This window comes from Cicer arietinum, chromosome 2 (assembly GCF_000331145.2).
Source record: "Cicer arietinum cultivar CDC Frontier isolate Library 1 chromosome 2, Cicar.CDCFrontier_v2.0, whole genome shotgun sequence".
Classification (NCBI taxonomy): Eukaryota; Viridiplantae; Streptophyta; class Magnoliopsida; order Fabales; family Fabaceae; genus Cicer; species Cicer arietinum.
This window is the reverse complement of record NC_021161.2, coordinates 9,683,499-9,699,118: the sequence shown is the minus strand read 5'-3', so window position 1 is coordinate 9,699,118 and position 15,620 is coordinate 9,683,499. Positions and strand designations below refer to the sequence as shown.

Sequence of the window (15,620 nt, the reverse complement as noted above, 5' to 3'; positions counted from 1 at the left end):
GATTAAAGGAGGCGATGAATTTGTCGGTTTGGACGATGAAGACGATAAATTTATTAATTTTATTTTAAAAAATTAAATAATATATTTATTGATTCACGTGGAAATTCTAAACAAAAAGAATAAATTTAAGGAATTTTCATTTTTCTAGGTTTCAAATGCTATGAATTTGACTTTGTAAGTGACGTGTTTGATAATTTATGAATTTAAAGATAATAAGTTTTATGAATTTTCTAGGTTTTTTTATTGAATGGGATAAAAAAAATTATAAGTTTAGGAGTTTGAAAATAGGTAGAATAAAGAAAAAAAATATATAACATCTTTTAATTAAAAAAAAGACTAATCAAAATATAGTTAAAAGATTAAAACGAAACAAAACATAATTAAAAAATAAATGAAGAGACTAAAAATTTTATTTAGCCTAAAATGAATTTCAACAGCATATCACTTGAAATTGATATTTTTGTACTTTTATAACTTTATTGCGATTGAGTAAAAAAAAAAACACATGGGCCATCCCAAGTTATGGAGCTACACGGAGCCCATAACGCTATCTTAAATATTTGGAATTTGGAGCAAAAATAATGTCAAAAAACGCTAGAACGAGGGCTTGAACCTCCGACCTTGTGGTTAACAGCCACACGCTCTAACCATCTGAGCTATTCCAGCTTCGATGATATTTTGTTGTACTTTATTTATATATCCTATGTTGAAACTTCAGGATCATCACTTACTGTTTCTTTTATTGACTCAACTTAGCAATTACTTGGGAAAACAGTTTTGTGTACTCCCTCCACATTTAAAACTTTGGCTAAATATGTAAATCCATTTTGAATATTTCAAGATTTAAACTAATCTTGTTAGATTTTTATTATTGTAAAAAAATAATACTAAGTTTGTTAGAGGTGTATAGATGATTAATTAAGTTGAGTTGTGGATATTTTTAACTCAGTCTTAACTTGAGATTGAACTAATTTTTTAGACTCAAATCGATAAAACTCAATGAAATACAAGTTCAATATGAACGAAATGATATAAAGAAAAAAAATAAGTTGGTCCCAAGATAAATTATCAACTAGTAAAACATAAATATTTTTGGAAAAAAAAATTAATGGTATAATATAAAGATAAAATCGAGTTGGTCCCAAGATAAGCAACCAAATAATAATTCATAAATATATATATATATATTTTTTAAATTAATCAACAAGTTAAGTTAATCGATTAAAAAATTAATTAGTTGAGTAATATAATTAAAAAGTCAATCACCAAATAGTAATAAATAAACATTTTATTGTGAAAAAAATTAATTTAGTTGAGTAATAAAGGCACGACATTGAATATAATTTGAGTATAAGTAGTTTCAATATATTTGAACACGAGTTATTGAAATGCATAAATAAAGTTGTAGAAAGTGAACACTACATGTGTAAAATTATAAGTACGAGTATTTGAAAAATCAATATAATAATGTTGTTATCTTTTTAGAGATAATGAGTGTGAATTTGTGAGTGAAATTATAAAATTAACGAGGAAAAACAACACTTTGTATCCTCTAAAACTTTTGAGACGAGACGGGTAACCCGAAGTCAACTCAGATATGATCTCTACTTTCCCTTTGTCTATATCTTATCCTCCATTTGTATCTCCATTTTTTCTAGGTTAGGATCATACTCAGCCTAAATCTTACGAGCCTGGACGAATTAGTGGATCCGAACGGATTTTGTACACCCTTAAAGTTTGGTACCAAACATGAGAGTTCATTGGAAAGCTTAAAGAAGTTTGTTAGGGTCTTTAAACGTGAATAGTTTATCTGATAATCATGATAAGATAGAGATATGATATTACATAATAATATAATTTATAAAGATATGATATAATATGGACATGATAAACACTTACTATATTATTTATTTGACGTTCACTTGATAGCAAACAAAATAACATTATTTTATCATATCATATTTTTTGTACACATTTCATCATAATATGATAGAATATATATATATATATAATATTTATATAAAAAATCACCTTTGTGAAACAATTACATATAATTTTTAAATTAACTTATAGTATTTTAAATTTTATAAATTAGCAAAAAGTTGTATAAAAAATTGAAGTAATGAAGTGGTTTTATATTTTAAAAGTAATTGACATTACTAAATAAACAATTTCAAATTTGGATGACTAAGTTGACCATGTTTTTGGAGAAAAATTGATGCTTAACAAAATCACTGACATCAACTTTTATCTTAACTTTTATATATAAGATAAGAAGATAATCAAATTATAATTACTTGTGGCAGGATTCTTTGTGACTAATATGGTGCTTATAATGTTGCTTTCAATGCTAATCTTAGGACCTGCTCGATTGTCATGGTTCAGTTAAGGAATATTTTTCATGCTATTTAGTTGGATCGACATCGCAGTTAAAATATACTATCACGAAGAGTGATGAAGTGAAAATAATAGTCATTAAGTTGTGATTTTTATTTTTTATTTTATTTTTATATTTGGTAAAAAAAATCTCAAGTGTATATTTGGAAAATAATGATTTGTTATAGGACCTCATTTGATAGAGAAGATTCTGAAATACACTTAATATGATAAACTTATATTCAAGTGTATGTGTTGTGCATAACAAATGTAAGGAGTGAGAGATCACTCACAATAAATATTTGGTTCACGGATGAGAATATGTTGTATTGAAAACTCAACAATCATTTTTTTTGAATAATTGATATAGTAAATGATATATTTTTTTGTGAGACACCTTCATTAAGATATTCTTTGATTTATATATGATGAATAAGCAAATTCGTCCTTGGAGTTGTAAGCGCTGATCAAATATGTCCTTGAATTTTGTAAATTGACAACTATATCCTTGAAATTTTAAACATCAATCAAAATAGTCTCTTAGTAAACTTTGTCGTTAGATATTTTAATGTGATATTGTAACTGAATATGTGATTTATCGACGTTGATCCCACATCAATGTCATCTTCTTGGAGACAAATTGTGAGTAATTGTAATTATGTATGGGATAATTATTGATAAATTTATCCATTAAATATTTAAATTTCATAAGAAAATTAGTTGATGTTATTATGACATTTATATTAAGTCGACCCAAAGCAATCATATATTTAATTAATATGTCACATCATAGTTTCTAACGATAAAAATTTAAATATGAATCATTTTGATTAATATTTTAAATTTTAAGGATGTATTTGTCAATTTACAAAATTCAGAGACTAATTTGAACGACGTTTAGACATATTTTCCAATGCATCAAATGATCAATCTTTTTGTTTTTTAGTTGTTCAGAACTTTCTATTGAATATCACTCTTTACATTTGAACTAAGAAATTGACTTGTTTCATTTTCAATGGTTCATGAAACATTTAAGAACAATATTGACACAATATAAGTGTAGTATCTTTAAATTTTTAGATTCATTTTTGAAAAAGGAGAATGTTCTCTTGTCTTGTAACAAATATTCTTATTAATAAACGATAAGGCGATTGAACTAATTCTTCAAAGATTCCTTCATAAAAGTTGTTCTTATATAATTATATAAAGATGTTTTGTGAGGATAATAAATGTGTTCATTACGACTCGTGATAATATTTCTTCCACAGCCAATGAGAATGATTGTTACCTTTGCATCGCATGAGCTCTTTATAAACTCATTTGAAATCAGTCTCAACCCTTCTAAATCTTGAAAAGTTTTGATAAGATGACATTTTGAGTAGGTTTATAGAATCTTCATAAACTATTTTCATTTTTCTTCTAGTTTGTATTGTTGTGGCATATTCTCAAAGCTTTCAACATAAAAATCAATGTGAGTTTTATCACATAACTTAAATCATAATCTCATGCAACTTGATATATATTTTCTTCTATAACAAACTTACAAATATGAACCTCAACTTTTTATTTGAACCTTCTATACTTGTTAAGAATCTTTATCTATTTTTCATATACACGACGAGTTTCTCATTCTCTCCATTAATTATCTTGAAGTTCAAACAATAGACTTCTAATATATTTATGAAGCTTTTGAAACTATTGTTGTAGTTTTTTGATACTATTTTACTTATTTTATTATTGAGCATATACAACACACTTGATTCACGAGAATGCATTTTAGTTTGTCCACTTCTAAGATTATTGTTTCTTAAACAAAAAAACTCAAATGTAAACACCAGTACATCAACATTTATAAAACTTAACATTTACTCTACAAATTTTGTTGTTTTTAAAATATATCAAAAAAAAAAAAAATTTGACTTTAACAAATGATTCTCTAACAACTATTGACATAGAAGATGGTTGATTGAGAAATCATCTTTATTACTCTGTTGTTCGGTATATTCAATTATTTGTAAAACATAATATAAAACTTAAATAGAGACACATTTTTATAGAACCCAACTAAATGACATACTCTCTAAGAAAATATGACCTTAGTCTAAATCGTTGTATGAAACTCCTTTTTTATTTGTTCTCCTAATAGTTGATTCAGTTGCAATAAGTTTTTCTAAGGATTTCTAGTAGGGTCTTTTTCCCAAACTTGTTTATGTTCGCCCATTTAGTTCCACCAAACCATTGATATCTTGCAAAAAGTTATTTTACATATATTTTCCAATCTAATATAAACAAATAATTATATAATTATTTTATGATGATAATTATAATCGTATAAAAATATAATATAATAAAATTGATTTTAATAAAAGTGATTTATATTAAAGTCACTTTTTTTTTCTTTAATAATTATATTGTTATACAGATTGAATTCATTTAAAATAAACAATTTATTTGAAAAAATAAACTTATTTAGAAAAATAAAGGGACAATATCAATGAAAATTAAACAAACCAATTGTAATATACCTATAATCAAACTTAACTTCTTATTTCGGAGGATCTAAATCTCAGCCATTAGACCAACCAAGAGGTTACTAGTATTTCGTTGGATTTCTAAACTTCCAACGTTTGACTTCAATTTTAGGAGGAGAAGGTTCTAAATTCATCGTTGGTTGAAATGTGGAGCTTAGGATTTATTATTTCGATTAGGGTTTGTATTCTATTGGCCTTTGCATCTGCGATTTCTTCTCTGGAACCTCAACTCGGATCAACCCGCGTCGTCTTTCAGGTTTTCTATATTCAAATTTTTTATTTATTTATAATTGTTTGAGTTTGTAGTAAAATATCATAGCTTCAGCAGTGTTTAATCCATTTCTGTTAAGTCCTTGAGTGATTGAAAAGCTCAAACTTTAGACCCCATTTCGTTGATTGAGAAGATATCAGTTAGTTATATTGTGGGTATGAGTGAAAATTTGAATCAAGTGGTTTACTCAGTGAAAAATCCCATCTTGCCGGCGACAGTTGGTTATGTTGGTAAGGAGTTGACTCATAACCGAGAAGGGCATGTGATTAACTCCTGTACCGACAGGAGGACCTCGGTGAGTAATTTGTAAGTACCTGTCAGTGCTCTCTTAACATTGATGTCTGTCCAAGAGAGTTCTGAGACTCAACTCACCTAAACTTTTTTGTATAAAAAAATCCTATCTTTTGCTATGGAAGTTTAGCTTGTTTTGTAGTTTGTAGAATAGATAACTTGTTTCTTTAAATTGATATCAATTTGTTTTTGTATATACTCAGGTTATTGTGTTTATGAATGCAGACAAATTATGGGGATATTGAATTTGGTTTCTATCCAAGTGTTGCGCCCAAAACTGTTGACCACATTTTTAAGCTTGTGAGACTTGGAGGCTATAACACCAATCATTTCTTTCGGGTATTGTTCTTTGGAAACAAATGCAAGTAAGCATTGGATTTTTATGAATTTGTTGGGTGTAATATTGGTTTTGTAGTGTAAGTTAATAGTTTTTGAATTCAATGATCAGGTGGATAAGGGATTTGTAGCCCAAGTTGCGGATGTTATGAGTGGAAGATCTGCTCCCATGAATGAGGAACAAAAAAGAGAAGCAGAAAAGACTGTTGTTGGTGAATTTAGTGACGTCAAACATGTTCGGGGTATTCTTTCCATGGGAAGGTTAGGTCTCTCATGATACCAATTGTTGGTTGTAACCATTGTTGTGAGTCCTAAATTGCAGAAAATATCGGTTTGCTTAAATTCTGCTACGCTACACTGCTGCAACACTGCTCTAGCCACTATTTGACAACACTTCATATTAAATAGTGTATCCCGGACCAATAATGATTTGTTTAAATTCTGCTATGCTATAGTGCTATATCTGCAATTTGACAATTCTGGTTGTAACCTTATTTCTTTTGAAGTTCCTGGTTTCATGTTCTTGTTTATTTGTTTGTCATTAAGTTGCATTTATGATATTTGTTAGGGCTTAGATTAGTAGACTTAGTTAATAATAGTTAGTTAGTTATGAGGTAGTTTGTACTATTGTGTATAAATAGGGGTTATGTAGTTAGTTTGGGATATCATTGAATATTGTAATCAATTGTTGAATAGAGTAGTGACTCTATTATGAAGGGGAAATCCTTGGAGGAGAAATTTATCTCTTATCTCTCAATAAAAGTGTTCTTTCTTAGGAATCCAATTCTCGGGTTCCTAACAGTCTTACAATTCTTTATTAGTTCCAGTTTACTATATACTAGATTTAGAAGATACAGTTTGAGTATTCGTTTCTATGCTTCATGTTTGAATGTAAAATCAACATATTTGGAACTGGGCATACTGGTGATTACAAAGTCTCCTAGGTTTGTGATCAATGTAGTTTTTAAGCTACTTGTTGCATAATTTGTATGTAATGTTCTTACTTTGAGTCATAGTTTCTTGGAAGTTGGAATGCTCATGCTCTAGATTTCTGAAACCATTTGTCACCTTAGGTTTGAGCAATTGTTGGAAGACCTGATTAAATGCAGTTTGTTTTTACAGGTATGAAGATCCAGATAGTGCTGCATCCTCTTTCTCAATGCTACTTGGAAATGCTCCTCATCTGGATGGGAAGGTAAGGTAACTATAACCTCCAAACATAATTTTGGAAGATTCACTTTTGTGATGTTTACAATTGATATGCTGATTTAAGCCCTTTTCAGTATGCAATATTTGGAAAAGTTACTAAAGGTGATGATACATTGACAAAGCTTGAGCAACTACCTACACGTAAAGAAGGAATATTTGTAATGGTATACTCTCTTATCCTTCTTGTGTATTGTTCTCTTTTACTCTTCATTTAGTGTTCAATCATTGATCAAATAAATTTAACTTACATTTCTTGGAAGTTCGTAGATGATAGAATTTTACATGCTTTGATTCTTTTACCTTGAGGTGAAGCCGGCGGGGGTAGAGATGGTGAGACTTATGTTGGTGGGAGAAAAAAAAGGAGATATGGTGGGCGGGAAATCCTCAAAAGTTGAATGCGTAGATATGTATTTGTGTGTATCTTAGATAAAGTTCGACTCCCTTCAGTCTTGAATATAACCAACAAAAAAAATTCTTTTTTGGTGGTCTAAAATATAAGGGAATCTTAAATACTTTTATAGTAATATTTAATGATATGCTTCCTATAATACTCTTTAGCTAATTTTGAATCAAGTTTCAATAACCTTTTACTCTCATGAAACAAGTTCCAATGAAGTGTATTTTGGACATGCAAATACTTTTTTATTACATCCAGAAACTTAAATGATATTAACTAATAACTAAATTTCCTGAAGGGTGAGTTAGGTTTTTTTGGCTTATATTCAAGATTTGAGAGAATATATAGTAATATGTAGCTGAAATTGAGGGTGGTTTGTGTTAGAATATTTCAGAAAACTAAAATCAAATGACATCAAACGTTTATGTTTGTCTGAGCCGGAGGTGAATAACTTTAAATCAATATTTCAAAAATTTCTTATGCTCGTGCATTTATGTGAATGTTCAGTTTAGCATCATATGCTTATGAGTTTATGTGAATGTTAAGTTAGCATCATATGTCACACGGGTCTCTGTAGTTGCTATCTGTTTCATGGATAGATATATCGGCGAAATTGTCTCTTCTCAGATTAGCTGGCTTTCTAATAGAACAAATGTGCACTTGCTTATCTTTTGTTTTTAAGCTTTTAGTGTTAATTTCAAAATTACTCAACATGTATACTTCTTCCTCTGTACTTAGATCATATTGTTTTCCATTTTACAGCCAACGGAGCGCATCACCATCCTCTCATCATATTACTATGGTAAGAATCTTTCAACCATAAGTCTTTTTCTTTTTTCTTTTTTTAGGGGAAAACCAAAAGTAGTTTTCATTGTTGCTTTTAGGCTAAACCAAACATTTAATTTCTATAGTTTCACCTGATTTGCAATGTCTCCCACATAGTTTTTTTATTTGATTATCAACCCCTCATCTGAATTTTGTGTTAGGGACCATCAGTATTTTTAAACATTGAAACTTTAAGGACCAAATCTTTTTAGAAATTCGAGTCAAATACCTTTAAAAAATATAAACTATAGAGTCTAAAGTGAAGCCTAATGGTTGATAACAAAAATCCAACATATTGGAAGTAGAGTCTGATATCCAAAATAATAAAATCTAGGGACCGAAATTGAGTGGATCTAGGGATTAATTGTCTTATTGAATGAAATATCGTGAATAATTTGCATTGGAAGATGCTCATACTTCATGCGATATCATTTGCTTTCTGCTTCATTGAAAAATAAAAATTAGAGTAACTTATATGGAATGTCATGTGCATCAGTCTTTATTCAAAACTTAGACAAATCAAAATATACAACTAAGTTCAGCTACTAACATAAGACATAAATGAGCACTCAGATTCTCAGACTGTGTCGAAGATTTTATCAGTCAAATAAAAGTACTCAAAATACATACACCCATATTCAAATTAGACTCATACAAATGCATTCATACATACATTCTTTACCTTCTATGGTTTTAGGACACTTAAATTATAATGTGTTGTTGCCCCTAAATTTGTACACAATTTTCTTGTAACACAATTTTCAGATAAATGTGATGATGCCAACACAACTAACTAAAAGAATTAAATTGAATTCATAATAAAAAAGGAACAATGATTCATATACATGTTTAACATATTTAATGCCAAAAAATCGAACAAAATGGAATATCTCTATGCTTCCCGTATCAATTTTTATATTCCTAAAATTAAAATTAGTATTGCACTTTGAGACTTTTGTGTGATAGATCTTGCCATCCATTATTATCATCTTGAAACATGTTAATATTTTCTAAAATTTGAAGAATATCTAAATCAGCTGATTTGATTATTCTAATTTAACCGTGGAGTGCACTATATATCCATATAATATAAATTTGAGTTTGAAACTGATCATATTTTATAACAATCTCAATTTTACTTTTCAAACACCAAAAGTACTTTCAATAACTTTTCTAATTAGAATGATAGAAGTTAAATATTTTAAATTTTTCATAAGAAACTTGGAGCCAAGCTAAAACATGGAAGACAATATTTTCACTGACAATTATGCTGTGTTAACTAGGTAATATTTTATATATCTGTAATCTATAAATAGAAAACATATTGAACATTGTTATAAATATTTTTTTGATCTAAATTGAAAGTAATTCATGTTATACAGTACTAATCTTTAGTAGAATAAGATATTTGTTGATTTGGTTTATAAAGAGTATCCATTAAAATCAGACATGGTCTTCACAATATTTTGATATACTTCTTGAGATATATATAGCAATGAGTGCCATCTATTGTTGAATGTCAATTTGTAATCTTTAAGAAAGGATAACATCAATTATCATCTTTAATATATTGAATTGAAAGGAAGCACATTGAGTAGATTATTTCTCAGTTCGTTTAAACATGTTGAATTGAATTTATTATGAATAGTCACACCTAAGTGTTGGAATCTTTTAGGATATGCCTGTATGTGGTTTCCCCCTATCATATACTAGAATAGAACAACACTTTCTTCGACTCCAATGTGTTTGATATCATTAAGTTCATAGTATTTTCTTCTACTCTATTGCACTATTTTTGTTCTTATATATAAGATCCCGTTGACTAAATCACGGAAATTAAGAAAGTTGTTTGTATCAGCAATTTGAATTGTTTTAGTAGTTTACCCTTGAAGAGAGATATTTAGTTTATTTTTTTTAATTGTATTTGTAATATTTATTACAGATAGTAGAAAAAATGTATCATACTTAAGGGTAGTTTAATAAATAAATAATTAATGCAGCTAAAAAGTTGAAAGAGGTCTTATAAAAAAGAACAATGAAAAATCTCTGGAGGGTCTTATATTTAGAAAAAGAGTGGAAAAATGAAGGAGAAAGTTTATGGTTGGTTCAATTGTACAATGGCAGATGTCAGTTGACCTTGGTTGGGATACAATTTCTTAAGCTAGTACAATGGCAGATGTCAAAACATCTTACAAAGTATGCCTCCAGCACCCTTGGTCTTCTACTATCCATCCTGGGCTAGGGGAAGATAAGGCAAGGTCAGATCTTCCATTGCACATCCAAGCCACGCGAAAACAACAATTCCCTGTGTAGAAATGTGGAATCTAACACCATGTTGATATAAGCATCGGCTGAGGAAATAGCCCACCAACATCAGTATAGAGGTTCTTTTTGAATGTCCCCGACAGTCGACAGCCCAAGTCACAAAGAAGTAAAAAATGCGTTAGCTTGGTTTGAAGAAAGCAATCTGTCTTTGACTATACCAAGAATACATACAAATCCAAGGTGTGAAGGCCATTAGGTTACCGTTAGGTTCTTCAGAGAAGAAAGTGTCTCCGCTAATAAATTGTGTAACAAAAGAGTGAGGAGCTGCTTTGAAGGAGTAAAACGCCCGAAGGAAATACTAACATAACAAGTAACAAATATATTAACATATGTCGACAAAAAACGTTATACTTAAGTTGTTTGTCTTTGTGTTGTTTTTAGCTTAGTTTGTTTGTCTCGGTTTTATTATCCAAATTTTAATAGTTGTGTTGGATTCTTTCCCTTTTTAAATATCGCTTCGGGCTTTGTTTTTAGACACAGAGACAGAAAATTGTGAGCTAGACAGATCAATTTTGAAGCGCAGGTTAGCTGCATCAGCCGTCCAAGTTGAAAAACAGGTAATAAATGGTTACTAGATTCAAGAAATAAGTCATCAATTAACACTAAATTGGTTAACACCATTTTCATGTGTTCCTTTGCAGAGAATGAAATGTTTCCCCTGATAGAAGCACGTTGAATATGGAGTTGGTAATGGAATGAATGTTGTATAATGTCTAAAGTATGATATACGGTTACTGGTGTTTGTTAATCGGTGTCTTTCTCTTGTTTCCTTCTCAAGTTGGATAGCTTTTATGCATGGATTGGATCCACCAAAATACACTCTTCCCTTCTTATTTTGTAGGAAATCCAACTGTGAAAAAACTTTAATTAATGATGGATTGTGATTGGAGTGTTTTGTTTTTTAGTTTTTGAAAATTTTTAAAAATTATTTTTACAAAAAAAAGTAAAATAAAAATGGTTTGATAATCAAGTTTTTGAAAACAATTTTTTAGATGAAAAAATGAAAAAGTTGTTTGATAGTTTTTACTTTCATAATATTTTTGAAACAAAAAATTAGAAACTTTATTTGATACATATGTTTTTAAAATAAGAGTAATCGTACGTGTATATATAGTTTTTCTTAAGCAATGCTTAAGCAAACTTTTAATTATTTTAATCAATAACTTATTATAATTAATAGGTTTATTAGTAAAAAAATAGGTTTATCTCATCATCATATCAAAAAATTGAAAAAAAAATCAACACAAATATTATTGGTAAGATAAACATCAAACCAAAAGAAATGCAAGTATTGTCCATAACGTAAAGATAAAACCAAACCAATCCAAGTATTTAAGAAATATCGAATAATCTTGTTAAGTTGGAGCTTCTTCTTATCTTGTCTACCTTGGCCTCTATATTATTGTACATGTTATCTTTCACCCTATAAAATGGAAACAAACATTTAATACATGAATATCCAAAAACAAACGAGATAAAACGAATCTTCATTAAAAAAAAATATATATTAGTTCTACTTGTTAAATTCATCAACATAAGATAATTTTATTATGATAGTATTATTTACATCTAGGTGGCCAAGGAAACCCAACATTTGAATTTGTAATTGCATCGAAAAAAACTTATGAATCATGTGCAATTCTTCCCACCTCAAATATATATATGTAAACGTCATTTTGAAATCACAAACATACATGACGTTTTACGTGGCTGTTGTCTTTCTACCCCTTCATAAAATTTGTTTTTATGCAGGAATTCATCCACTTATATGTGTACCATCTATTGCACTAGAGAAAAATAATATGGATAAGTTTACGGGACTCAAATAACTTTGATAATATGATATGCATACCTTGAATCAAATATATTATTTTGGGTTATTCTTAATTCTTTTAGCCAATTTTATGTGAGACTGTGTAGATGTGGTATTTATCTCCCAAGTACCGGGCTCGAATTCCACGGAAGACAAAAGCTCGTTATTTCCATTGGGTGGATAGGGGGGGCAAAAAGACCGTGAGGTTGCACCGTCGATAACGATAATGGTCAGGATGTTACATTATGTGACCAATTAAGAATAAATAAGTGACAATCTTCTCTTCAACAAGTACATCCAATGAGTTGCTTAAGTAGTTATTTCCCCCAGTTCATTACAAAAATTAAGAAAACCTTATTTCTTTATTAGAAATAAATCAAAACAATTTATTTTATATCCATTTAAATACTTCAACAACAAATTTGCGACTAGATAATAAAGATATTAGAACCTTTACTTTATTAAAGTATTTCTATTGATAGTCATAAATCATATTATTAATTAGAAATTATGTGCCAAATCATCATCATTTTCATCAAAAGTAGAATCATTACTTGTATCAACGTCACATTTGATTACAACTTATTATACAATTTCATAACAGAAGTTTATGAACAAGATAATCCATAAAATATTTGATAATAAAACTATAAAATAAAAAACATGCATACAATTGTTCAACAAATAAAAATAAAAAGAAGTATGTAATAAAAAAAACCATGAACAAAACACTTAGAGAACTATGTCTAATCATTATCACTAAATAAATTATTATAGAAAGAATGGAGAATACAACAATAATAAAAAAAAAAGGTAGTATGACATATGAGCTTGAGAGAATCGCGAGCTAGGGTTTAGAGATAAATCACATTTTATCTTTTTCAGTTGGGCTAATCGTACACTATATGCAATGATTCTTCATTTTTGTTTGATATCTCTATTGTTGATAATTATAATTATGTCATAAATAAAAAGTAACGATTTTATGTATCTTTTTTTTTTTATTTTTTTTATTTTAAACTTAACACTGAAAGTAAAAAGTAAAACACCATTTACATGTTTTTTTTTTAGTTTTAAAAGGTATAATATGAAAAATAATTTTAGAAAACAATTTTTAAAAACAAGACTCTATAAAAAAAAATTCTTTTCTAAATTTTTTAAAAACAAAAAAATAGTTTTTGAGTAGGGGAACAATCCCTTAATTATTCTTATTTTTTATTTGTTTTTTGTTGTTGGTGATAAATATGATGTGTTTGAGCATCTATAGTTATGGTTTTAAACTTAACCAAATGATTGATATAAAAGTTAAATATAAAAGAGTAACCGTGTATGAGTTTTGGTCCTCTTCTCCTCTCATTTACTCTTATGCACGAAAAGATAAAATATGTTATAGAATGGGCAGAGAGAGATGGAGAATGATATTAAAAAAAATAAAAGATAAATTAAAATAGAAATAGAGAGGATGAAAATGGTGTAAAGAATACTTGATTACTTAGAAAGAGAAGATCTGATAAGTGAAATGCAACCTAAAACTACATTTCATAATTTTAGTACTAATGCCAAAATGTCCTTTATTTTCCCCCAGTTTGATTAGTTACTAATAACATTTAATGTCCTTTAATGTCCTACATTTCAACCTTAAGAAAGTTTAACTATTACGAAGATTAAAGAGAGACAAAGTTACAATGTACAGTATGGATGCTAATAATCAGGGTGTTTTATTGTTGTATTTCTTTTATGGTATTTTGTTAATTTTAGAAGTTGTCAAGTTTTATTTTATTGTCTTTTGGAAATCCCCAATTGTGTTTGTCCTAATTTTGGAATTGTATCTCGACCACAATGTTACTATGGGATGCCTCCAACCTCAACCCCTCCTCAAACTTCTTACTACTGACTTTACTGCGTGTTGTTAAATGGCTCACTCACTATTGAGAGATCTTAACACACAAACTAAATAAATTATCTTAATTGATGAGAGTAAATAATATGAATCTTTGTTTCTTTTTGACCATTGACTATACTATTTTTGTATATGACCTTGTTTATGTATTTCAATGTTATGTCCTTGGGGGATTTATTTAGTTGTATTAGCTCTAATATGTAGATGAGAAATGCCTCAACACAAACCCTTTAATCTAATTTGTAGCAATCTTTCCTTATAAATGAGGTTTTTTTTTTCAATACCCTCATTAAAAAAAAACACTAAAATATCTTCATTTGAAAAAAAAACACCAAAATATCTTTTTTTTTTTAGTTACAGGTCGTCATTTGGAATGACGACTTCTCACTTGATTTTTTATTTTTTAAATTTTTAATTTTTAATTTTTAATGAAATTATATATATAATTAATTAATATAATTTATAAAAATACATAAAAAATAAATAAATAAAAAATTTAAATTATAAAAAAATTTAGTAAACCCAAGTTCCAAATGGGCATTTATCAAAGGTTTTTTTTAAAAAAAAAAACTAATTTCAATTTTTATTGAAATAACAAAAGTAATATATATATATAATTAATATAATTCATAAAAATAGATAAATAGAAATTTTAAATTACGATAAAATTTTAGGAAATTCAAGTTCGAAATGCCAATTTTTCAAAGGTTTTTTTTAAAAAAAAAATTATTTCAATTTTTGTTGAAATAACAAAATTATTTCAATTTTTCAATTTTTGTTATTTCCTAAAATTTTATCGTAATTTATAAATTCAAAAAAATCCACGTTTTCGCAGGCGAATATTTACTCTTTCATTATCAATTTAAGATGTAATGTAGGGTCAGTCCACAACTCTTGAAAAAACAATGAATTCTTAGTTCCCTTCGCCATCCCATCTAATGAATCATTTCGATTTTTTTATTTTAATATAATCTTAGGTATTCACAGGTTCCGTCGTTCCCATCGCTTTTCGATTTATGGTTAGGTCTGAATTCTATAATGGAGCCTTTTTCATAAAAATACATAAATAGAAAATTTAAATTACGACAAAACTTTAAATTACATAATTTATTCATAAAAAACATCACAAATTTTATAAAAATTACGATAATTAATGTCGAAGGTGGCCTCCAGTACCACATTGCCGAGGTTTTCTCACATGTACGAGATTTTGACGATGCCTTGGTACATCACGAGTTTGTTGTTGTTGTTCTTCTTCTTCTTGATCTTCGTCTTCTTGCTGAGGAGGATGTCTAGGAGGAAGTGCTGCAAAAGAACTACTTCCACCTTGAGTCCAGTTGGATATT

At 28.3% G+C, this 15,620-nt stretch overlaps 1 protein-coding gene and 1 non-coding gene across 3 annotated transcripts; one reads left to right on the top strand and one right to left on the bottom strand.

Annotated features, from left to right (window-relative positions):
- Positions 1-592: 592 nt before the first annotated feature.
- On the bottom strand, positions 593-666 carry TRNAN-GUU (transfer RNA asparagine (anticodon GUU)). Its single transcript has one exon. It is a non-coding gene; the product is annotated as a tRNA-Asn (tRNA).
- Positions 667-4,898: 4,232 nt separating this feature from the next.
- LOC101511086 (peptidyl-prolyl cis-trans isomerase CYP23) lies at positions 4,899-11,465 on the top strand. Of its 2 annotated transcripts, none has more exons than XM_004489966.3 (8): positions 4,899-5,163; positions 5,695-5,808; positions 5,918-6,066; positions 6,928-7,000; positions 7,089-7,178; positions 8,174-8,213; positions 11,036-11,118; positions 11,203-11,465. In XM_004489966.3, exons 1-8 carry the CDS (start codon positions 5,053-5,055, stop codon positions 11,221-11,223), a joined length of 681 nt encoding a protein of 226 aa, XP_004490023.1. In that variant the 5' UTR covers positions 4,899-5,052; the 3' UTR covers positions 11,224-11,465. The 2 variants fall into 2 exon arrangements, with proteins under 2 accessions (XP_004490023.1, XP_012568273.1); XM_012712819.3 differs by having other exon boundaries at positions 4,901-5,163; positions 5,673-5,808.
- Positions 11,466-15,620: the final 4,155 nt, after the last annotated feature.